Below are 26,454 nucleotides of genomic sequence, written 5' to 3' on the forward strand. Positions count from 1 at the left end.
TCATAACTACTATTATTATTACACGATGTTGTTAGTACATAATCATTATCAAAATTATGTACCTGTTCAACTGTAGATGCACTCGCCTTTTCCTTGGACTTTGACATTGGGCAATCTCGTTCAAAGTGCCCCTTCTTGCCACAACCCCAACACTCTGTATTCTTCTTGTTCACACGAGACTTTGATCTGTGCTTTGATTTGGTCTTTCCCTGTTGGCTAGTCCGGCCTCTTACAAAGAGGCCACTTGCCTGGTCATCTCTATCTCCTTCAATGTGCCTCCGCACATCACTAGAGTTAAGTGCCTGCCGCACTTGCTCAAGCTTGATAGGCTCCTTGCTATACATCATTGAATTCTCAATATCACGATATCCTGAAGTTAATGAAAATAGCAAAGCACATGCAAGCGTCTCCTCCTCCCTTTTAATTCCTGCAATCTGTAAGTCCATGACAAGTTTATTAAACGCATCTAAATGATCTTGTAACGAAGTACCTGACCCCATCTTAAATGTGTGAAGACGCCGTTGTAACAACATTCTTGTTGTCACTGATCGGTCTTGGTATAGCCCTTCTAGCTTTTCCCACAACTGTTTGGCCGTCTCTTCGGTACCCGTACTCACTTCACAAAGCACGTTAGGTGCAAGGGATAGTTGGATTGCACTCAATGCATCCCCTTCAATCTTCTCCTTGTCGGGAGCTGATATATCCGTAGGATACTTTCCGTCACTAGCATGGATTGAACCTTCCCTCCGCAGTAACGCCATCATCTGGATCTTCCAGATATTGAAGTTGTTGCGTCCATTGAATCTATCAATTTCAAACTTCATGGAACTCATATTTGCTTGTTCTTTCTCCTTGGATTGTTAAAGAATCCTGTCGCTCTGATACCAATTGTTAGCGGAAACGTAAAAGAAAGAACACAAGATTTAACGTGGTTCGGATCAAAATAATCCTACGTCCACCAGAGAACAATTGCCCTTTTAATATTAACAAAGGAAGGAGAGATTTCCCAATTACACTTAAGAGAATTTCTCTCTTAACTCTCTACTCACTACAATGTATTGTATTATTTTGGGATGATTTCTACAAGTGAAGGAGTGCATCTATTTATAGAGGTAAAGACCTCCTCTTGATGTCATTGGTGACATCAAACTACCTCCTCTTGATGTCATGAGTAACATCAAAGGAGGAAGCTTCCTCCTAGCATCCACACCAACTCTTTCCACCAACTCTTCCAATTGGCATGCCATTGTTGACTAAACATAAACCAACATTTTCAGCATGCCATAGTTAACTAAACATAAACCAACATTTTCATCCTTTTTATGGTTTAAGCCTCATATTTCTAATTTTTTGCATAAGTTGAACGAACCCTCTATTTTTTTGTTTTGTTTAGGAAATACAACAAATTTCTTCCTATATTTTTTGTCGACAAGTGCATCATCTGCTTGGAATAAGGGGGAAGTGCGAGCATAAACAGCTGCGTAAAGTGGAAGCTAGTAGGTCCAACATAAACGTGAACTTCTCCCTTTCGCTGCCCCAATGGCGGATTCGACATCACAAAGCAGATCAAGGGACCTCGACAAGCTCCTTCTCCGCCCCGGAAATCTCGTTGGGCCGACCTTCGAGGCCGGTACGGAGGTAAAATCCCCCCATCCAAAACCCTACTCCTTTTTATTTTTTTAAGACGATCATGTTGCAGCTAATCTACGAATATAATTCTGATTGCTTGTATTCTTTTAACAGTTGAGAGATGATTTAAAGGAGTATGTAAGAGTGTTAGTGATAGGTGCTGGTGGATTAGGTTGCGAATTGCTTAAGGATTTGGCTTTCTCAGGATTTCGTAACCTCGAGGTCATTGATATGGACCGAATTGAAGTTACCAATCTTAATCGCCAGTTTCTCTTCAGGTGCCGTAATATTTTTCGTTTTTAAACTATGCAATTCGACATTTTTGTTGAATTTGAAATGTGTGTATTATTGAAGTGGTTTGTATTGACTGATTTTTGGTCTCATGTTTTTTCCTGATAGCAATTTCCTTTTCCTATGCAAGTATAGCTAAAAAAAGTACATTGTGAAAGCAAAAGAAACAAAGGCGATACAAACTAGTTGGAATTATAAGTATGAGATTTTTGAAACAATCTAGTTTTAGATAATCTGTAGTTTACTTTAAAGAACACATTATGTAGTAGCCCAAGGGCTTAGTTCAAGTGGCAAAGGTTGAGGGACTTGTGACTTAGATCACAAGTTTTTATTTTTATTTTCTAATAACCGTGGTGTCCGAGCTTGTGCGCAACTTGATTAAATCCACGGGATACTTGCTACCTTCCACTAGCAACAGATATCAGATAACTCTATCCACCGAGGCTTGGACAGATTAGAAGAAATCACCTAGTGTTTTTGTATCTGCTGGGATTTGAACTTGAGACCTCAAATTCTCAACCCATTTCATTGATTACTAGGCCGCACCCTTGGGTGCATTAGTTCAGGTGGCGGAGGTTGAAGGACTTGTGACTTAGAGTGACTTAGATCACAAGTTCTAGCCCTGCACCATGAGATTACATCTATGAAGTAGATATCCTACCTGACGAACATAAAGTATCCTCCACTGAACTACCCCTCAAAGTAAGTTTGGAATTTAATATAAAAGAGTAGAGGGGCAAGCCCATTATCCCCAAGTTTTGAAAGCTGCGGTTGGTCCTCAGAGTTGACCCAGACGAATTTCTAAGTCTTTATAGAATAGAGGAATACATTGTAAAGTAGTGTAATAAAGTTACCAATCTCAATTGCTAACTTTTATTCAGGTGCGGAGTATATTTTGAGTTGCATCATTTTCTGAATTTACGCAATTCAAACTTATGGTTAAATTCTTGTTGTGTACATTGTTTGAAATTGTAATTTTTAGTCACTTCTTCAAAAAGGCACTTTAGGGTTACAAAACCCAAGATGAAGTGAATGGTGTGGGATGGTGCACAGAGCATTTTCATTCGTGTAGCTGTTATTTTCGAGGAGGATAATGTCCTTCTCCCTGTTTATGAAAGGAGGGTTTATCCTTCTTCCATTTTGTAGTTTCTAATGTATGGTTATAGCTATGTACAAGTATATGATCCTTGAGTCTACTTTCACTTTGGATTTAGGGTATAGATGTATCCCCTTAGCGTTTTGCTTGCAGGAACAATTTCTTTTAGAAATTTTAGCAACAATATGTTTATTAGTATTTCTTCTTATAGTTCTTCCTATGTAGACTTGAAGATGTAGGGAAACCAAAGGCAGAAGTTGCTGCTAAAAAAGTGATGGAGAGAGTCAATGGTGTAGATATCAAGCCACATTTCTGTCGGATTGAGGACAAACCAATAAGCTTCTACAGTGATTTCCAAATTATTGTTCTTGGTCTTGATTCTGTCGAAGCTCGAAGCTATATAAATTCTGTAGCTTGCGGCTTTCTAGGTTTGTCTTTTCTACTTATGCTTTTCAAACAAGTTGCATGGGCTGTTCAAATTATTTTCTGAGTAGTTTACTTGAATGCTTCCGCGTTGTGCCCATTCTTTTTTTAATTACTTAGGAGAACAAAAGTTTCTGATTGAGTAGTAGGGTACTAGTTTTTTTCTGTTTGATTGTCCAACCACTCATCCCCTCTTCCGTCATCTTGTTGCTGATCTTGAAACAATGTCTGGGTGAATGGGAAGGTTGTAAGTGATACTTCTTTGTAAAATGCAAAACCACCTTTTTTCTTTCTTTGATGAATAAAATGGAGAGCCATTCTTTTTACCGTGGAACATCAGATCCTTAGGCTTCTAGCTAGACGTGTTCTAGATGAATCAAGATTGGGCCCAGATCAACAATGAGACAAATATAAATCCATTTCTATTTTCCTGTTACCATTTATGGCACATGCTTCCTTTGTTTAACTACTTGGCTGCTTTATCTTATCTCTATTGTTCCTTGAGCGGAGGGTCTATCGGAAACGGCCTCTCTATCTTTATAAGGTAGGGGTTAGGTCTGCGTATACACTACCCTCCCTAGACCCCATTTATGGGATTACACTGGCTTTGTTGGTGTTGTTGCATGTATGACACATACTTATTGAAACCAGTTTCTATAACTTCTATAAGAGGCCAAAATTGAAGTAAGAAAAGGAGATAAATGCAAAGTAACAGATATTAGATTCTAGTCTGAAGATAGAGTAGTTTGACTTGGATATTTGTCCAAGCATCAAGATGTAAAAATGAAATATATGAGATCCCGCATGCTTGGATTTGCACAAATCTTCCATCATATGTTGCTCATATTTGTATATCTGTATCATCAACTAGACATATAAGAGTGTTCAACTTTGAAGATAACGTGCAAATACTGAAATAAATAACATACTAAACAGTTTTCAATGGAAAAAACCAAGTGTACATACATGAGAGAAAAAAATATGCATCATTTAATGTTCTTCTTTGGCTTACCCCAACTTGTTTGGGACTGAGGTGTAGTTGTATTTAATGTTCTTCTTTCACGGTTGTTTCTTATTTACTCTTTTGTTGTTTGCATTTGACTTACACTGACTAAAGAGCAAATGGGGACTATTACTTTTACTTATACAGTGAGAGTACTGATGTGATATACTTAGTTTTATCAAATAATCCTTGGGGAAGGGGGACCTTTATCAAAACCCTCAAATGAAAGTGAGATGATATTTTAGTCCTGAAAACCTTAATGTGGTTAAACTAAGGGGCTGTTATATTAGGATTTTATCGTTTATAACGTGTCCGGATTTTGCGAATTGCTTCTCGTTGTTTATGTGTGTATGTATTAGATAACTGACAGCTAACTAACAGATATGAACCTCATTACTGATGACCTAACATAATTAAATAAACTAAAAGGAGCCTTAGCATTAGAAAAGAACTAGTATATAATCTTTTCCACATCACTACTAATCAATCTCTCGTGTAAGTGTTTGATTAATTAAATTTTGTACAAAATATGACCAATAAAAAATTTGCATAAAACACGAGAAGTAATCTGATCATAAGGAGGAGAAAAGTGATATTATGATGTTATGATTAAATCGGTGCAACTAAAATATGGAACTGCAACCTATCTCGACTCCTATGCGGTTTGGATTGGCCCTTCCCATTTGCGTAACTGGCCTGTGACTGTCCAAGAGTGGTCTTTAGTCTCAGGGCCAGATTGGCCCATACCAACCTGTGACCCCTCCAAAACCCAAGACGTCTAGCCCCAAAGATAAACAGGAATATCATTGACATCAAGGTTCCCTTGTTATAAGTTGAAGACCATTAACTGTTACACCAACCAATTTGTTAGTCAAACTGCTCCTATTTTTAATACACATTTTAATTTTGTGGTACAAAATTGATTCACAAATTCAATGATGATATTAAAATTGACAATCTTATAGAACTATGGATGTATTTGAACTTCTGAGTGCTATCAGTTTATTTGATTTTGAAATATAACTTTGAAATTCTCTTCCAATTTTGGGGAGATGCAAACTGAGAGGGAATGGATTTTTTTTTTCCAATTTACTCCACTTTTGCAAGCTTGAACCAGCCCTTCTTGGAGCAGCCCTTTTATTCTATAGGAAAACCAAATTGATTAAACAGACATGAATTAAGAAGATACCAAAGTAAGGAGGGAGTGATGGATCTGATTGAATAAATTTTAAATAAAGATTTTCAACTAACTAGGCATTTTCAGAAGCCAAAGTGTGGGTTGAAGCTCCTTCAGACCATGGGGAAATGTGTCTCATGCTCCTGGCTAGTTTTCATACTTAGCGGAAGGAGGTCGGTGAAAGTGCACTAGATTTAGCTCATCCATCTGACATTATGTGTAGAGTACGATTCTGATGATAACCCACGAGAAGAGACAATTAAGCCTATGGTTGATGGTGGGACTGAAGGATTCAAGGGCCACGCAAGGATTATAATGCCAGGTGTTACCCCCTGCTTTGAGTGTACAATATGGCTCTTTCCTCCACAAGTGAAGTTTCCATTATGTACTCTTGCTGAAACTCCAAGAACTGCTGCTCACTGCATTGAGTATGCACATCTAATCAAATGGGATGAGGTAAGTATTGAACTTCCCAGCCCTTGGTTTTCCATGCTTCTAGACCAACTGCACTGTTTTTCACCCCAGAAGTTTTATGCAGGTTCATAGTGGCAAAACATTTGATCCAGATGATCCTGAACACATGCAATGGGTGTATTCAGAGGTTGATTTATGCTCTTTGCTTTCTCCATTCTTAGTACTTGGACGTATGCTACATTTCTCATGTTTCCTTTCTCAATCCTCGACTTCTCTGATCATGTGCTGTAGGCTGTTAAGAGAGCAGAGCTCTTTGGAATTCCGGGAGTTACCTATTCTTTGACCCAGGTATGCTCATGGTATGGAAGTTTCAGCCTTCTGTAGACAACTAGACATCCTCCTATAGATATGGCCAAACTTAAAGTACTTATTTCATTATGCATTGAGGTGAGAACCTATTCTACTCCAGCCATATTAGGCTGGTATAGTGGTTTTGTGCAGTCATGTGTTCTCACTTCATATTGAATAATCTTTCATTATTGCTTACAGGGTGTTGTTAAAAATATCATTCCTGCTATAGCATCCACCAATGCTATAATTTCTGCTGCCTGTGCTTTGGAGACCTTAAAGCTTGTCTCCGGATGCAGCAAAACTCTATCAAATTACTTGACGTAAGTCTGTTTAAATCCTAATTTACTTAGCTCCGCCACTGTTGCAGGTTGTGTCTTATGAATCAATTGTCTTATCGTCAGCATTTGCACTTTAATTTGATAACATCTTGAAGGTTAATCTTTCCTTATGGCTTCTTCAAAAGAAATGCAGTTATGTACTTGTGATTCATTTGAAATTAAGAACTAAGTTATCCTGAAGCAGTAGAAGTCTAGTTTCCTTTCTTCTCTGTTAATGTCTTGTATCTTGCTTTCTGTTTGATAAATGAGTTCTTTACTTTGTTTATGCCTGTAACATTATGTTAGGATTTTTTACCCTAATTTGTGTTCCATGGTTCTCCCCTTGCAACAGCTCATCTGCGTTCCTCCTCCTCCTCCTCTTCTTCTTCTTCTTCTTCTCTCACTCTCTCTCTCTCTCTCTCTCTCTCTCTCTCTCTCTCTCTCTCTCTCTCTCTCTCTCTCTCTCTCTCTCTCTCTCTCGCATTATCATTACTCACGAATTGAATTTCCCTTTAAAACATTTGGCCAAGCTCTGTTGACTTATGCGGAATTCTGTACCTGTTGAAGGTACAATGGAGTTGAAGGTCTGCACACCAAAGTGACCGAGTTTGTGAGGGACAAAGAGTGTCTTGTTTGTGGTCCTGGCGTTCTCATTGAGCTGGAAGCTTCAGTTACTTTGAAAAAGGTTCTTGTTCTTTTTATTTCTCAGCTCTTTAAGATTACTAATCATTCACAAGATTGTTCAGTAAAACACTAAGAAACCTCCTCAGTAACTTTTTGATATATCGTTTCTCAAAAGCAGCTAAATAGAGTGCTTCCTAATCTACATTCAGAAAAAATAAACCAGCTGAATTGGGGAAGAACGTCCCAGTATTGAACTTGTCAACTTATCGTGCATGTTTCAACGTGTCCTTGATATGACTGTTCTTTTGAGGCTTGAGAATAGAAGTCAGCTGAAATACTGGAGTTAGTAGTATAAAAAAAGAGAACAGAATTCGGCTGAAATACTGGATTTAGTATGTTGGCCACCTAACTATATTAGGTCACTCCTGATAATGATCATGAGTGGTGTTACTGCTGTCTCTACAGGCAAAGGAGTGTCAAGACCAGATAAGATTCATGAAGCGGAGTAGTAGGAACTAGGAACAAGCAAGAAATCCTAAGGTCCCTAGAACCTGTTGAAAGAAAAGGGAAGAACTTGTCATGAAAGTTTGAAAATGTCTGAAAGCCAATGTATACAGCCTCAAAGACAGAAAATTGGTAATCCTAATTATGAAAATATTTCGTGTCTTAACCACCCAATATAATATTATTAAATCCATCTAAAGAAGGATAATTGTAAAAGGAAAATAAAGCAGAAAATGGAACTTATGAGATAACTTGGCAACTGCAGCAATTACATTAAACAATAATCTAAGTATGGCACCCTCAAAACAAGAATCTCTCGTACAGCAGATAAGTTGAAGTTCCATTTTTTTGAGAATGTTAACAGTTGTATTAAAAACACAGCACAAAGGCTGTGCTGGGAAGTGGTAACCATTTACAGATTCCAGATAGTAATCAAAAAACCTATCTTTGCTCCTTACAAGGATTCTATGATGTCTAAAATGGATTCTTCATCATTTACATAGTTTTCTTTATACCAAAAATGAAAAAGCAGAATACAATTCGTTGGAAGTTCCATTTAGATGCTTCAATGTTCTTTGTGCTGTTCATAGCCAATGTTCATAGTAACTTCCTGGTATGGATTGCTTGTAGTAAAAGTTGGAATGATCACATAGGACCTTATCATACTCTTGGTTGGATAAAAGCTTTAATTAAACCCTCTTTGGAACAATTGGATAAGCATAAGAGAGGAGAGACCTTTTTTTTTGGGGTGGGTGGGGGGTGGGGGGTGGGTGTTAATATTTATGTTTCTGTCGGAGTTCATTACTCCCACTGATTTGCCCTTTATGATGTCTGGAAGATCTGTGACTGCAGCATCTCATTCACATAGTTTCTCTGTGTTGAAAGCTGGAAATTGCTAAAGAACTTTCGGAATTACTCTCTCTGATACATTGAGTTATCTGCCATAAAAATCTCATGGGAAGATACCTATATTGAAGACCATATAATTTGATGCGCTAACTTCCTGTCAATTTCGCCTTATTGTTTGAGCATGTTAGATATTCCACCACGACAAAAGGGTAATAAATGGATTGGTTGGTGATACAAGTAATAATGTTTGAGCTTTCGTCTCCTTTCTGGTGTTGTGCAGTTCATTGGTCTGCTAGAAGATCACCCTAAGCTACTATTAACTAGAGTAAGTGTGACGTATCGAGGGAAGAATCTGTACATGCAAGCACCTCCAGTACTGGAAGAGATGACTCGATCGAATTTGGATTTACCATTGTTTGAGCTTATGAGCAAATCTCCAAGGGACATTGTTCATGTTACTGGTGCAGCCGGAAAAGGAGATACAAAGCAATCATGTTCCAGGAAATTACGTGTTGTTTTCAAGGGAATTGATGGAGTTACAGATATGGACATGGCTGGTGGGGCTTAATTTTCAGTTATCCATTAGCCTTTTACTTGTTCCTGGTAAGCCTACTTTTAGGAGCATAGCTTCTTTTCTCCTCTAATTTTTCTCTAGTTCAATGCATGAGCAAAATGCAGTAACTGACGAGGTTGATAGGGAATACCTCCATTTTTGTAACTCTTTCTTATCATGTGGACGTAAAACTTGGTGAAGTATCACCAACATGTGAAATGAAATGAGAGAGTTCTACACTTCGTAATCTTTACTTGAAATTTGTCAAAATACTTGAAGGTCAGATCAATCTGATAGTAATTTTCTTCATTCCTTCTCAAAATTATCTGCTATAGACGCAAACATGTATAGGAAACTATGTAGGTAAAGAAATCACAAGTTGAATGGAGAAAACTTTGCTGCTATTGCAGTACTTGATGCTGGTTAACTGTTTAATCCTAAAGCCGTGATTATCTTAGTACAACTTTTATATGCTGGGTGGGTGGTCTATAGATTGATGAGGCACAGGCACGTTCTCTATGCTTGTTAATTGGTCGTTTTTTCGTTTCATTTCTACGTTTGGGTATATAGCGTAAATATCCTCCTTTATACATATAGTCGAAAGACTGAGTTGAGCTGCAGACCCTCTTTGTACATACTTTTGACAGCCTCAGCTAAGGCTGTATTGTGGTCCGGGCCCGGGCCAAACGGGCATGTGCTTTGTGGGCCGGGCTTTGGTGGTCCCGGGCCAAGCGGGCCAAATGAGTGGAACCGGCCCACTGCGGTCCTAAGCCCACATGGTCCTGGGCTAAATGGGCCGGACCTGCGGGCCTTTTCGTTCTGGGCTATTTTTTTTAAATCTAAGGCAATTTCTTGTAAACTATATATGTATATACTAATATAAATTGCTTATATATAGCTATATAAATATATATAGTATGTATATATAATTATATATATATATGTATGTGTATATATATATATATATATATATATATATCTAATACATATAAACTATATATATAGTTCAAATTAAAGTTTACATTTAATACTCGGTATCAAAGCTGCAAATTAAAGTTTACATTTGTAGATATAGTATATATAATATATATAAGCAATATATATAGTTCAAATTAAAGCTTACATTTAATACTCGGTATCAAAGCTGCGAAATTAAAGTTTACATTTAATACTTCAAATTAAAGTTCAATACATTCAACATAATACTTCAAATTAATCTAACAAACTAGAATATTTAGCATAATACGTCTAATAATTTTAAAAGAACACAAATTATCTCAAATCAACTTAAAATCTTAAATACGAATGTCTGGAGAACGCGCAAGACAACTCTTTATATGCCTTCTTAAAGAGTCTGTGCCCTCCTTTCGACGACGAGTGTAGACTCGACCACAGTTCTTGCACTTTATTATGTAAACTTCTTCATTTTCTTCTACCACATTAAAGTGTTCCAAAACAAATGGGTGCAATCTAGAATCACCGGACATGATTTAACTTGAATTAAGAAATGTGAGATGAGTGAAGACTTGAAGATTTGAATACTTCAGTTTGAGAAATGAGAGAGATTGATGAATTTGTGAGTAAAAATGAAAGAATGAGGGGTATTTATAGTTGATAATAGGGAAAAAGTGTAATTATAAAAAGTTTGGGGTTAAAACAAAGTTTGGGAGCCAAATGACTATTTTTGAAAGTGCCAAACGGCTAAAGGTGCAGTCCAACGGCTACATCTTAAATATTTGACCGCTGTCCCTTTTTATTTTTTTTTTTAAAATTAGCCGTTGGGCCTGTTTGGCCCGGTTGAACCGGCCCAGGAACGGTCACGCTATGGTAAGGACCGGCCCGCTATGGACTTTTGCACCATTAGAGACCGGCTCGTTTGACACGCGGTCCCGGGCTGAGCCCGGCCCATAATACACCCTTAGCCTCAGCTTTAAAAAATAATACTCCGTACTAGTAATGATGATCATGAGCTGCTCCGACTCCTATCTTATCGATTCATAGAAGTGATAAATGAGTTGTCATAAAAAGGGGGAGGACCAAGCTGTTGACCTTGGACAGGTATAATTGGACGTTAATGAAATATAGCAGTCGCAGATGCAGAGAATGGGCGTTTTTTCAATCTTGGTAGAAATATTGCCAAGTAGTACTTTATCCACCACTCAACTAACTTATCCAAAATTCAAGTCCGATACGTCCTCTCCTCCCCCTCCCCCCCCCCCCCAGCTCGAAAAGGAAGGAGACATTTGGAAGGGTTGTGGTGATCAATGTTTTAAAAAGGTGGGGCGTGAGGCGAGACATTTTACCTCTGACGAGGCGAGGCGTAAGCCTTGAGACATGGGGCGTAAGTCCCACATATCTTTAAATTTTACTAATTTCAAAAATTTTAAGATAATATAAAATAAAAATAATTATAAAAATTACATTAAAATCACAAAATTATAACAAATAATCTATTTAAAATATTCATAGATTATAATTCAACTATGAATAATACAAAAAGTATGACATATATCATAATATGCAAAGTAGCTGCAACATCGCTACAACTCAAACATCAAAAGTGCATATTCGATGCGAAATCTTATATGTATCTCTTAAGGAGTAATGAATCTTAAAAGAATTTCGATATTATAATTTGATTTTTTTTAAAATACTCCTTTTATTTAATATGCTTTCTATTTGAAAGAGAATTTATATAAAATATTATTCAAAATTTAAATATGATTCTCTAGCATCATTTATTTTTAAGTTTCAACAAGTTAATAAAGTGACACATAATTCACCATACTATCATGATAACTAATTATTTGTAAATAGTTACTAGCTACTACTGAGCTATTAAATTAATAAGTATTGTATTTCGTAAACATGAAAAATAATATTTAGGAAAATAATTATAAAAAAGTTATGGATTAATATAATAAAGACATAACAAAAGTGAATAAATAAATACTTTTAAATGAATGCTTTATTTAAAATTTACTATCATAACAATCTTAGTGGATAACGTGCAATAAATTTTATTTTAATTATGACATGCAATACTCTCAAATTAATGATTTATGATTAAAAAAAGTAACTTTGAATAGACGATTTATTAAGAAAATTTGAGGATTTACAAGGTTAGTTAGACACAATTGCATAAAGTTCTATTAGGCGAGCCCAATACGTAAGGCGTTGGGCGTGTCGGGGGCGTAAGCCCCGACAGCCGAGGCGTAAGTCTCACGAAACTAAGCCCCACACATAAGCTCAAGGGCGTTTTACGAGTGCCCTAATTTTGCTTTTTAAAACAGAGGTGGTGATAAGTATGTGATCTTGCAATTGTCTCCGGTCAAACATTCTAATCCGACAAATCTGAAAAAGAAATTGATCTAAAAATGGATTTCGAGATCTGTTCTACTTTAATGTTTCTTTCTTGCAATGTTACTTGTCATAAAGACAAAACATGGTTTCGCAGATACAGCAGACAGTGATACTAAAACCTCTCAGAACCATAAGCTTCTTGCTCCCACAAAAGGGTGGGGTCCTTATTGCTCTTTAGCCAGCGAATCTTGTGGTATGGAGGTCACACACACTCATAATTCACTAGTTTTTTTGTTGTATACATAACTATATGACGAACCTTAAAGAAACGAGTTATCTGTCACATTATTGAAAATCATAAAGAAGATTCAGACAGACAGAATTAATTTGTTAAAATTAAGATTAAGATATACATATAGTTCAACTTTACCGTTTGCAATCCATAGGTAAGTGGAAGATCAGCTTCCACTCCACTAAGGACCCTGCTTTCCAAGGTTTTTGAGCGCTCGAGGAGGTGCATTTATTACCAATGTAGTGGGCAATTTTCAGCTCATGACTAGCTTTTAGGATTGCGTCAGGCAGGGGCTAAGCCACACTTTGCTTGGGTGGTCAATTGACTGTCCTTTGTCGGAAAATTGCATTGCGTATTGTATTGGAAAAAAATCGAATTTACATTGTAGGTGACGTAGCATGACACGTGGACTTGTCAAATGGTCAAAACATAATAAATAGCCAAGAGGCATGAGTGACAACAAATAAGGGAAAAAGAAAGCAACATTGGTGCGGACCGTTACTAAAATAGGTACAAGTCTCGTACCTATCCAAGTCATCTAAAGACCGAAAATCGGAAGAAGTTGAAGATACGAATCTGATGACGTAAAAGAGTTTAAATATAGCATTAAATATCAAATACGTTAGAATATTTGTTTTAAAAAGAAATGATTGTGTAACGTTTCTTTTAATGTCATTTATTGCTCATAATTGCCTCATTAAGACAAAGACATTACTTCTTCTCCTAGGATTAGCTATAAAAGGAGAAGAACTCACCATCTGTAAGGATACGAAATATTATTGGGATCTTACTGAAATACAAAACTATTTACTGCTTTACCATCATTCTCAAAAGTATTTTCTTTTCGTCTCCTGATTATCAGTAACCCGAATTTCTTTTTAGCCTTGACCAAAGACTCAGATTTTTGGTTAAACAAATTGGTTCCGTTACCGGGAATATGATAATCTTTTCTTTTAAGCTATATCTTGTCCATTGTCGTCACCATGTCAAACAACAACACCGACAATAACAGTAATAACACATTGGGAAACCATGAAAATCAAATCCATCAAAATCAAGGTGACGTGGTTCCCTCCCCTCCATATTCACCACGTCAATCTCGTGAAGACACTCCTGTTACTGAATCCCGTGCTGATCAACAAGAACAATCTGAACACTTTGAAGGAGTTACAACTGAAGCTTTACAAAAGCTAATTGATGCACAGGTCGGCAAAGCTCTTCAGGCACTTGTTAGTTTATTGCCTGCTGCACCACCCACACCAACTCCTAATAATAATACATTGGAGAATTCCCGTTCTGGTCTTGATAATTCTGGAAACGGAGCAACCCCCAAAGGACCACAGGAAGGGGGACCAGGTAATTCAAATAATTCATATTTGCAAAATTTAGTACTAACCTTGCAGAAACAGATTAAGGAACAAAATGAGCGTATTGAGCAAATCCCTGGAGTTCCGCCTGTAATAAAAGGAGTAGACATGGACAAATACTCACAACAACCATGGAAGCCAAGTGTTGCTCCCTTTCCAATTCCGAAAAAGTCCAAAATGCCTGACATCCCGAAATATGATGGTACTACAGACCCACGTGACCACGTGACTGCATTTACAACAGGCGTGAGAGGCAACGACTTGACCAAACAAGAAATTGAATCAGTACTGGTCAAGAAATTTGGAGAAACACTCACCAAGGGTGCATTAACCTGATATTCTCTTTTATCTGAAAATTCTATTAATTCTTTTGCTGAGCTTGCAGATTCTTTTATTAAAGCACATTCGGGAGCACAAAAGGTTGAGAAAAGAATGGAAGATATTTTCAAAATCAAACAAGGGGATTCAGAGTTGCTTAGAAATTTTGTTGATAGATTCCAGCGTGAAAGAATGACTCTACCTCGTGTGCCTGACAACTGGGCTGCAATAGCCTTTGCAAGTAATTTAAATGACAAAAGTTCTGAAGTCACGAGACGACTCAAAGAAAGCCTTCGAGAATTTCCTGCAACCACGTGGAATGATGTTTACAACAGGTATTGTACGAAGCTACGAATTGAAGAAGATACCGTACCTAAGTTTCATCATGAAGAAAGGGGTGGTCCCCGAAGATCAGAAACCGAAAAAAGATCAGGTAAAAATAGGTACGATCCATATATGGGACCTGCAGGAAAAGACCCACGGTCGAAACAAGATAGCCAGCAATATGATCAAAAATCGAGGAACATGGACTCTGGTTCTTCTTCAAAGTTCAGGAATGATCGCAACAGACAAGAATCACGAGATGATGACAGAAGTTTAAAGGCACGATTCGGCGGATATAATTTTAATGTCTCTACCTACGAGCTCGTAGCTATTTTAAGAAGCATGGGAGATAAGGTACGGTGGCCAAAAGAGATGCGGTCAAATCCAAATAGACGCAATCCAGATCATTGGTGCGAATTTCACAATGATCACGAGCACAAAACTTCAGAATGTAGATTCTTGCAGAGTGAAGTGGATCATCTATTGAAGCAAGGGTACCTCACTGAGTTATTTAGCGAGAAAGGAAAACAAGCTTATATGAAAAACATGCAAGAGCCACCACAACCTCCTTCACCCAAGAGGACAGTGAATGTGATAAGTGGGGGAGAAGATATTCACGACATAACCTACACAGCCTCCAACAAGGTTTCTAAGGTAACAATTACACATGGGAAACGGGTGCGGCAGGTCCTAGAAAATGAAAGTATTTTGTTCGATGACGCAGATACCAAAGGAGTGACAACTCCACATAATGACGCACTGGTAATATCTTTACTTGTACATGATACTAATGTAAAACGAGTTTTGATTGGTCCAGGAAGTTCTGTAAATATTATACTACTAAGGGTATTATGTGAAATGCAAGCTGAAGACAAAATGATACCCAAGGTGCACACCTTGTCAGGCTTCGACAATTCAAGTGTGGTAACAAAAGGAGAGGTAATTCTAACAACTTTTGCTACGGGTGTTGTTAAAGAAACTAAATTTCAGGTAGTTGATATGGAAATGGCTTACAATATGATCATGGGGAGACCATGAATACACGATATGGATGCTGTCCCATCAACTCTACATCAAGTTATTAAATTCCCATCACCATGGGGAATTTGCCAAATTCGTGGGGATCAGCAGATGGCTAGAAGTGTCAACACTGTAACAAGTACGAGCACCGTAAATAAAGAAAAATAGCAATTACAGGAAACAGTTGAAGGTAAAAAAGATCAAACTTCAGCTGAACAAGAAAAGACAGATTTGGACTCAAGGCCTGACATAATTCAGGAACCTGAAGAAAATGAAAGCATCAAAACGAGAATTGAAGAGCTCGAGGCAGTGATATTATTTGAGCAATGGCCTGAACGGAAGGTATGATAATCATGCGAGGTATGATAATCGAATTTTTAAAAGCTAACTTAGATTGCTTTGCTTGGTCCCACACTGATATGACAGGGATACCACCGGATGTGATGACTCACAAACTCAATGAGGACCCTTCTTTCACACCAATAAAGCAAAAGAAAAGAAAGCAAGGTGCTTTCAAGAACCAGGTGATTCAGGATGAGGTCCAAAAATTATTAAAAATCGGATCGATCCGTGAGGTAAAGTATCCTAATTGGCTAGCTAACACGGTGGTCGTACCCAAGAAAAATGGTAAGTGACGCGTTTGTGTGGATTATACCGATCTAAACAAAGCCTGTCCAAAAGATTCCTTTCCTTTACCGCATATAGACCAACTAATTGATGCAACCGCAGGTCATGAACTTTTAAGTTTTTTAGATGCATACTCGGGATATAATCAAATTAAAATGGATCCTGGTGATGAAGAAAAAACTTCTTTCATCACAGACAAGGGGACTTACTGTTATAAAGTAATGCCCTTTGGTCTCAAAAATGCTGGGGCAACCTATCAAAGGTTGGTCACCAAAATGTTCCAAGAACATTTAGGGAAAACAATAGAGGTATATATAGACGATATGCTCGTCAAAACCCAGCGATCTCATGATCATATTTCTCATCTATCTGTTACATTTGAAATTTTGCGAAAATTTAATATGAAACTCAACCCAGAAAAATGTGCATTTGGAGTTGCATCAGGTAAGTTTTTGGGTTTTCTTGTTTCTAACCGTGGTATTGAAGTGAATCCTTCTCAGATCAAAGCAATAGAAGAAATCCCTGATATCCTTACTAATAAAAAGGAAGTACAAAGATTAACATGAAGAATTGCAGCTTTGGGGAGATTTATTTCCAAATCCTCAGAAAGGTGTTTTAAGTTTTTCTCTGCACTCAAAAAGCAAGATCATTTTGAATGGAATGAAGATTGTCAACAAGCCCTTAGAAATTTGAAAGCTTATTTGTCAAAACCACCGTTGTTGGCAAAACCAAAGGTGGGGAAAAAACTTCTCATCTATCTAGCCGTATCTGAAGTCGCGGTGAGTGCTGTTTTAGTCCGCGAGGACCAAGGTAAACAATTTCCTATTTATTATGTAAGTAAGTCCTTATTGGATGCTGAGACACGATACCCACAGTTAGAAAAATTAGCATTAGCTTTGATCATGCCATCTAGAAAATTAAGACCTTATTTTCAATGTCATCCCATTAATGTAGTTACTGCTTTTCCGCTTCGAAATATTTTGCATAAACACGAACTTTCAGGAAGATTAGCAAAATGGGCTATAGAACTAAGTGAATATGAAGTTGTTTATCAATCCAGGACCGCTATAAAATCTCAAGTACTAGCTGATTTCGTGGCTGATTTTAGCCAGGGGATGCATTTAGAAGCAGAAAAAGAATTACTAGTTTTTAATGGTGCAAACCCGTGGACTTGGGTTTTATTCACTGATGGTTCATCTAATGTAAAAGGGGCAGGCCTAGGGATAGTCCTCGTACCACCTGCGGGTGAGACTATTAGACAGGCTATAAAATGTCATTCTATAACTAACAATGAAGCAGAGTATGAGGCTGTAATTGCAGGTTTAGAATTGGCACGAGAACTCGGCATAACACAGATTATAATCAAGAGTGATTCTCAACTCGTGGTCAATCAAATGCTGGGGACTTATACAGCCAGAGAGACGCGAATGCAAGAATACCTCGCAAAGGTACGAGAGTTAATAAAACAATTCCACACTTGGAAAGTAGTGCAGATCCCAAGAGACGAGAATGTAGAGGCAGATGCTTTAGCAAATCTCGCATCTGCAGCAGACGTAGCAAACGATACAAATGCTTCAGTCATACATTTATTTCATTCCGTTCTCGAATATGATAAAAACGAGGTAAATTTTAATCATTTAACATGGGATTGGAGAAACGAAATTGTTGCCTTTTTACAGCACGGTACCGTGCCTAATGACAAAGGAAAGGCTCACGCACTTCGCAAAAAAGCTGCTCGATATTGTTTATATCAAGGAAATCTTTATCGAAAGATGTTCGGTGGACCACTAGCAAGGTGTCTCGGACCCTCTCAAACAGAATATGTGATGAGAGAAGTGCACGAAGGACATTGTGGGAATCACGCAGGGGGACGGTCACTGGTAAGAACATTAATTCGCACAGGATATTATTGGCCTAAGATGGAAGAAGAAGCAACCAGTTTCGTGTCCAAATGTGATAAATGTCAAAGGTACGACAACAATATGCACAGACCAGCTGAGTTACTACATCCTGTTATAGCCCCGTGGCCCTTTATGAAATGGGGAATGGATATCTTAGGTCCACTTCTACAAGCAAAAGGTCAGGTAAAGTTTCTACTTGTACTTACAGATTATTTCACTAAATGGGTAGAAGCAGGGGCATTTAAACATGTATGAGAGAAGGAAGTTAAAGACTTCATATGACGAAATATAATATGCCGCTTTGGAGCACCAAAGGAGATCGTGTGTGACAATGGACCACAATTCATTGGAGCTCAAATCACAGAATTTCTTCGAAGTTGGCAGATAAAAAGGATAACGTCTACGCCATACCATCCAGTAGGTAATGGACAAGCGGAATCTACTAACAAAGTCATTATCAACAACTTGAAGAAGAGGTTACAGGATTCAAAAGGTAATTGGCCTGAGGTGTTACCTGGAGTATTATGGGCTTATCGTACAACGACCAAAACAGGCACTGGAGAAACACCATTTTCAATGGTTTATGGTGCGGAAGCCTTAATTCCAGTTGAAATAGGTGAGCCAAGCACACGGTACGATCAAGCAACGGAGGAATCTAATGATGAAGAGATGCGGGTCAACCTTGATTTACTTGAAGGAAGAAGAGAAGCTGCATTGATAAGGATGGCAGCACAAAAGCAAGTAATTGAACGATATTACAATAGGAAAGCACGCCTCAGATTTTTCAAAATTGGGGACTTCGTGCTTAAAAAGGTGTTCCAATCTGCAAAGGCTGCTAACTCAGGAAAGCTAAGTCCAACATGGGAAGGACCGTACAAAGTCCGTGACATTGCGGGAAAAGGAGCATACCAGTTGGAGACAATGGACGACAAAGTTTTACCCTCACATTGGAATGCCGTCCACTTAAAAAGATATTACTTTTGAGAAAGTACCTACGGTCAGGTATCACCATGTTAAAATTTCTCTCTTGGATTATTAATGTTTTACTAACGATTTTAGATGCTAGGCAAAACACCCTAACTCGTGCCAAATGATGAGTCACAACCTGCAAGGCAAAATGGAGTATTCTTAAATTCCCAGCCCAGGGTTACAATTAATCTGATGGAAATACACACGAGTTAGGCAGTCTTCATCTATAATCGCACCTACGAGTCCCGTATATCTTTCTGTTTCAGGAAAAGGGCCAAAGTAAAAGAAATAAACAAGTGCTCGAGGCTTCATACTTCACCGCTCAAACACTTGGGGGACTACATATTGTACACAGATACGTGTAGAAGTGCAGATACGAATATCGAACAAAAGTCGGCCACAAAGAGACAAGTGTTGAGAAAAAGTTACGAAGTCTTCAGCATTCATGAGAACAACAAAGTCATCTCTCAAAACTCATAAACAAAGTCACCTCTCAAACCCTTCTTAATATATAAAGATAGGGTCATGACTATGTACTGAAACAGGTTATGAAGAAAAATCTTGTTTATTCTATGTTATGTACAAATCTGTTACAAAAAAAAAAACAGTTACGAGAAAGTTGTAGATGTATTGTAATACATGTAATAGTCAAACACTTGTTAAAGTTCATGAATAGAAACTTGCCAAAGTTGTTTCATACAAAACGTGTGTATTCCTATTTCTTTCATCGTATTATAAACACCATTATGAAGTTGAGACGTCTTCTTCATTAAGTGTCGATAAAATAAAAGGGCCCTCTTTTATAAGCCTCATGTTGATAATCCATGAGAAGAATCATAAAGAATTTTAAAAGAATAAAAATGCTAAGCTATTCTATAAGTCCTAGATAAATGGGCAAGGATAAAATATACGGAAGTACCAATAAAAACTTCTTAATATAAAAGACTAAGTACAAATTTAGTCAGCAAAATATTTGTTTTTTACAAATGCCCCATTATGATAACTGGGGACTTCGTCAAAAGATCCCTTAAAGTTGCCAAGGGATAACACCACCAATTAATAAAAACAAAAACAACAATTTCATTTTCAGCTAGTCACTGAAGGGGTTGGAACATCAGAAGTTGCAATTTCATTTTCAAGAGCAATTTTAATTGGGCTTGGAATATTGAAATCACCGAGGGGAGCAAGAATCACAGGAGCTTCAGCTTTCATGGAATGTGTCACAGAAGTTTCACCCTCGGGAGCCGGAATTGCAACCTCAATTGCTGCAGTAGCCACTTCTTCATTTAAAAGCTCTTCCGTTCCAGGAGCTTCAAGTGCAGGAGAAGGAGTATCAACAGGCTGTTGACTTTTCTAGATAGTGTCTAAGACTTTGGCTAATTCAGATTGCAAATCGAAGCTTTCCTGAGCAGCTTCCATCAGAGCATTACGGCGAGATTTCAGGAAAGCCCAACTCACCTCTATGTTGAAGTTCTCCTCCAGAAGTCCATACTCCCTTTCCCACATAGCAAGATCATTCTTCAATATTTGATGTTCAGCTAAATGGGAATCAAAGGAAGCTTCAAGGGAGTCATGAGAGCTCTTCAAAGCTCGAATCTCGTCAGAGGAGGTATGTAAGTCAGCTTGAGCTTGAGTCAAGCTTTGCACTAATTCTCCTGCATATTCTTCTTTCTTGGCTAAAAGTGCCTTAAGCTCCCTGACTTCTTCACTAGCCTTTGATAATTGTTCTGACATTGAGCACTCCAAAAGCTCTTTATCTCTTTTAAATTGGCTTGAAGAAGCCTTGACAGTCGCTAGTTCAGAAGTCAAACCACGCTTTTGCTGCTCCAGGAGATTTCTACTTTCTTGCAACTCCTCTATGGTCCCCTGAGCATTCTCAAACTGTTCTTTCCAATTAGTTGCTTCAAGCTGGGCTCCCCTGGCTATTTCCTCGGCCTTATGGATGGATTTTTCAGACTCACGGGTTTTTCTTTCCAGAAGGGAAATTCTTCCCATCAATTCGGTACCAATAAGGTTAGCCTACAGAGACAACTCATAGAAATGAGGATTTGTAGATCGAAAATAAAAAACTTGTTGGTAAAGGAAAAATACCTTCAAAGTAGAATGAACTATGTCATTCATCAGAGTCAGGCAGCTGTGGCTTTCCATCTTCTTCTTCTCAATATCACCGATTAGAGGCTCGAGCCAAACATCAACACTACCAGTCTTTCTCAAAAGGCTATGGTTGGCAGGAACTTCAAGAGTAACACTTCTCATAGCCATGGTTCTACTGCTAGAACCCGCCTCTGTATGCTGAACGAAGGGAGGAGGAGCCATGGAAGGAGGATTAATAGAAAAGGAAAACACAGCAACAAGAGCCATAAGAGTCAAAGAAGGGATGGAAGGAGAAGATGAAGAAACTGACACAGGAACGGAAGCAGGTGCAGTTGAAACTGGCAAAGGAATGGAGGAAATAGGAACGAATGAGGAGAGAGGAGCTTCATCAAAAACAGGGCTGGGCTCGCCACTCTCAAAACCACTATCAAAAAGACGCTGAGTTAATTCATTAGTATCTTTTGGCACGGTGTCCTCGTCAAAATGAATCAAAACAGGCTTGGTGGACGAAGTTTGAGCAGGGGTATCCTCAATTTCATCACTATTAATGACTCGTCTCCTAACTCTTGGCCTGGCAATTAAAGAGGTATCTTCCTCTTCCTCATTCTCAGAACTTTCTCCTATAGCTTTCCTTTTGGGAAGTGAAGCTCGAGCTTTGTTCAAATCAAGTGCAGCATTAGCAGACATGCGAATGGCCATAGCTACTTTAGCTGTCATTCCTCTAATACCAAATCCTGATCAAAAGAAGGATACATAATCAACATTGAGAAAAAGGTGCTTGGCATGTAAAAAAAAACGTGTAAAAAGGGACATACCATGTGTTTTCACCTTCCAGCCATGTAAAGAAGAAATTGATTTCCAAGTTCTTTGATCCTTAAGAGCAATCTTCAAAATTGAATCTACCCAACCACGGAAGTTAGGAATAAGTTCCACATCTCCCATGGTTGCTACAAAAAACCAAAAAAAGACGAAGTGAGAAAAAGAATCAGAATTCTCAAAAATAGGTGCGATAAATAAAAGGAAACTTACGTGCAAAATTCCACTTCTCAGGGAAGGGAATATTTGTTTCACCAAGCAAGTCCACCGTACGTACAACAACGTAACGGGTGTACCATCCACGATCCCTGTCATCTTCAGGGTTTACCAAAACCTTTTTGCTTCTTGCAGTTAAGGTAAAAACCCCATGGCGCATTAAATTGGGATGGTATAAATGAATAAGGTGAGAAAGGGTGAAGTCGACATTGGCTTTGGCAGATAAGTATCTCAGACAAGCCACTGCTCTCCACAATAGGGGACCGACTTGGGCCAAACAAATTTTAAAGAAACGATAAAAGTTAATAGTGACTGGGTCTACCGGAGGATTAAACCCCAAAGTAAATGGGTAAGTATAAACGAAAGAATAACCATTTCTAAAGGAAGAAATTCTTTGATTTGGGGAAGGAATTGACATTCGTAGAGTATTGCTCCAGTTACAATCCCTTCTGATGGTAGGGATTGTAAGCTCGGTTACTAATGAAGGATAAATGTCAGCTTTTTCTAAATTTGCAATTTGCCTTTGAAGAGACGTTCTATCACTCCCAAAAGACAAATCACTGGGAACAATTTCATCGACTAAAGGTTCTTGAGAAGAATCAAGGATTTCTTTACCTTTAGAAGAAGGGGTCTTCGGAATAGAACTCCCGATATTAGGAGAAGAAGAAGCAGGACCAGATAAACCATCACGAGCGGACCCTAGGCCCAAGCTCCGAAGCCTACCTCCTCTGCCTCTCCTATGTCTTGTAGGGGCATTGGGGAAGTGATCAAGAATTGGAACTTTTCTAGGGTTAGGGTTTGGAGATGACATTGTTGAAGAAGGATGTACTAAAAGGGAGAGAAAATACAAGTAAGAAATTGCTTGTTGAAGATCTATGAAGAAGAAGGTAAATGAAAGAGGGTTAAAAATGCTTATAATGACAACCGTCAAATTTAGAAGTGCAATGAAGGAAAGCCTATAATAAAGGCAACTATCATTTCGTGAATAGTGTGAATGAAGAAATCTCGAAAAAAGGGGGTAGAATTGCAGAATCGATCAGAAGGTGACACGTATGTAAAGCATTAAATGGAAGGGACAATTGAAGCGTCAGTATTTGTCATAATATTAATTACGGCAAAAATTCCCTTTTTATGAAAATCCACTTCCCAATTATTTACTTGATAAATAAATGGAAAGTGGGGGGGACTATCTGTATTGGGAAAAAACTGAATTTACATTGTAGGTGACGTGACATGACACGTGGACTGGTCAAACGGTCAAAACACAATAAATAGCCAAGAGGCACGGGTGACAACAGATAAGGGAAAAAGAAAGCAACATTGGTGCGGACCGTTACTAAAATAGATACGAGTCTCGTACCTATCCAAGTCATCTAAAGACCGAAGATCGGAAGAAGTTGAAGATACGAATTTGATGACGTAAAAGAGTTTAAATATAACATTAAATATCAAATACGTTAGAATATTTGTTTTAAAAAGAAATGATTGTGTAACGTTTCTTTTAATGTCATTTATTGCTCATAATTGCCTCATTAAGACAAAGGCATTACCTCTTCTCCTAGGATTAGCTATAAAAGGAGAAGAACTCACCATCTGTAAGGATACGAAATATTATTGGGATCTTACTGAAATACAAAACTATTTACTGCTTTACCATCATTCTCAAAAGTATTTTGTTTTCGTCTCCTGATTATCAGTAACCCGAATTTCTTTTTAGCCTTGACCAAAGACTCAGATTTTTGGTTAAACACGTATATAAGTAATATATATGGTTTTAGAGGTACATAGCATATATTGAACACCCTTTGTTGGAATTTTTTTTACTTATTTCAAGTTTGAACACCTTCGAGGAAATTTCTGGCTTCGCCACTAAGTTGATCTTTCTTTTCATGGTAGTAGAGCTAAGGTCAGTCTTATCCTTGGTTTATCAAATATTAGGTCCCATATTATATTTGTTTATGCTTGACATATCATTAGTCTTAAGCGTGCAGCATTGTGAAGTACAAATTCCAACATCAATTAAAGGATCTGAACAGTCTGGTGTCTCTGGAGTCTTGATGTATTATAGTATACATTACATGTGAGAGATTGGAAGACTGAGCTAGCTGGACTATGATAGAAATCATGATGTTGCATAGAGCTTTCCATGTTGCCCTCTCATTAAATTCTAAAGCTAATTGTTGATAGCTGCTGAGGGGAGCTATTAAAGTTGATAATATCTCCAACGTAACTAGCATTTTGATAAACTTTAGTAAGATTAGTACATAAAATTAGTGTAGGTAGAGAGAGGGATCTCGTCAAGTAAAGAAGGATTCAAAATTTAAAATTACTATAATCATAGAGGGTGCGATTTACGTTTTTAATATCTTGATCTCTCAATCAAATTGAACTGTCGTTGTGAAATGAAGAGCTAGTCAACATAGGATTTCGACATTTGATTTAATATTTTTCCATTTTCTTTACCAATTTAAAGTTTGTATACGACATTCTTGAGATTAATGTTTGTAACTTTTGAAGCAACTCGAAAGTATTTGTTTAAATTTGTTTTTAGTTACGGTTACTTAACAAATATCTTAGATATATAACTTTTTATAACCGCGGTGTCTCAATCAATTTGCACTACCTCGACAATTTGTGCTTACCATTTTTTTCGATTGATTTCCTTCATATTTTATTTCGCTTGGAAATACTATGTGAAAAGCAGTTCTTTTCTTTTCTTTTATTCCTCAGCAAAATTCAGGTTCCCAGCTGGCTCCATCTATTATTTGATTTTAATACTAGTACATTTTATTCTAACTAAAGTTGGGATATATGATGCAACTGGTTTTTGTATGGCAATAAGTCTAGTCAATTATTCTCCTTCCCTTTAAGGAATCGCAATATGGACCTCAGGACACTTGCGCACACAAAGGCATGTCTTCAATGTTAGAATATCTATTCTAAATATAATTTCCTTTGCCGTGAAACACTCGGTAATTTATATTAATTCTTGAAAAAAGTAGGAGTATTTTTTTTGGATTTAAGTTATAATTAATGACATTTTTTAACACTATTACTGTAATTTAATCGATTATATATAGTAGATTGCTTATCATTTATTATAGGTAATCAATAAATATTTATAAAATAGAGTTACTAGCAAGGAGTATCTTCTAAATTATTTGATTGTCCAGATAATTTTTACACCATTAATGTATAGTTCTTAAACTCTTTTTTTCTTAAAGCTAAAGTTATTATAGGTATACCAAGTTTGTATTGTGCTGCCTCTATTTTTTTCCAAATTAAAAACCCTGTTAGTCTTCTAAATTAGTTTCTTTACGTATTTTAAAAGCTACTATATAGAAGTAGCAAACACTAGTAGGAGAGAATCATGTAAATGTACGAAAAGACTTTTTATATCGAATGCACTTGTCATTACTATTTTTGTATAATTTAGGGTAATGTTAAGTGGTGAAATGTTACAGTAATAAATAGCAAAAAAAAAAAAAAGTAATAAGAATTTTTTTTTCTAGAAAACTTTGTTATATGATGGAAGGAACACAGTATACGAAAGATCAGTTCGACAATCTTAAATTTTACTAATAAGCTCTAGTCATTGGCGAAACTAGAATTTTTTTGAAGGGTATTCAAACTTGAAATAAGTAAAAAAGCAAATCTAACAAAGGGTGTTCAATATATGTTATGTACCTCTAAACTGAATATTTTACTTATATACGCAGTGTAATTTTCGGACAAAAGGTGGTCAATTGACCACCGTAACTTAAGTGAGGCTTCGCCCCTGGCTCTAGTACGGGCAGTGGCGAAGCCACGTAGAGATAAGGGTGGTCAACTGACCACCCTTTGCCGAAAAATTGTACTGTGTATATAGGTAAAATATTACGTTTTAGAGGTATATAACATGTATTGAACACCCTTTGCCGGAATTTTTTTTACTTCTTTTAAATTTGAACACCCTTGAAAAAATTCCTAGCTTCGC

General features: G+C 37.4%; 1 protein-coding gene across 1 annotated transcript; it reads left to right on the forward strand.

Annotated features, from left to right (window-relative positions):
* The first annotated feature begins 1,426 nt into the window (after positions 1-1,426).
* Positions 1,427-9,469, forward strand: LOC107811436 (NEDD8-activating enzyme E1 catalytic subunit). The gene is made up of 9 exons (XM_075257241.1): positions 1,427-1,638; positions 1,744-1,907; positions 3,242-3,444; positions 5,843-6,075; positions 6,158-6,220; positions 6,325-6,381; positions 6,583-6,704; positions 7,269-7,386; positions 8,959-9,469. The coding sequence occupies exons 1-9, from the start codon at positions 1,540-1,542 to the stop codon at positions 9,244-9,246; spliced, it is 1,347 nt and encodes a 448-aa protein (XP_075113342.1). The 5' UTR covers positions 1,427-1,539; the 3' UTR covers positions 9,247-9,469.
* Positions 9,470-26,454: the final 16,985 nt, after the last annotated feature.

This window comes from Nicotiana tabacum, chromosome 7 (genome assembly GCF_000715075.1).
Source record: "Nicotiana tabacum cultivar K326 chromosome 7, ASM71507v2, whole genome shotgun sequence".
NCBI lineage: Eukaryota > Viridiplantae > Streptophyta > Magnoliopsida > Solanales > Solanaceae > Nicotiana > Nicotiana tabacum.

Excerpts from the sequence above, each read along its gene's own strand:
- LOC107811436 (XM_075257241.1), top strand. The coding sequence starts at position 1,540 with ATGGCGGATTCGACATCACAAAGCAGATCAAGGGACCTCGACAAGCTC. Across the intron at positions 6,221-6,324 it reads TGCAATGGGTGTATTCAGAG|GCTGTTAAGAGAGCAGAGCT; the intron begins GTTGATTTATGC and ends CATGTGCTGTAG. Across the intron at positions 6,705-7,268 it reads ACTCTATCAAATTACTTGAC|GTACAATGGAGTTGAAGGTC; the intron begins GTAAGTCTGTTT and ends TACCTGTTGAAG.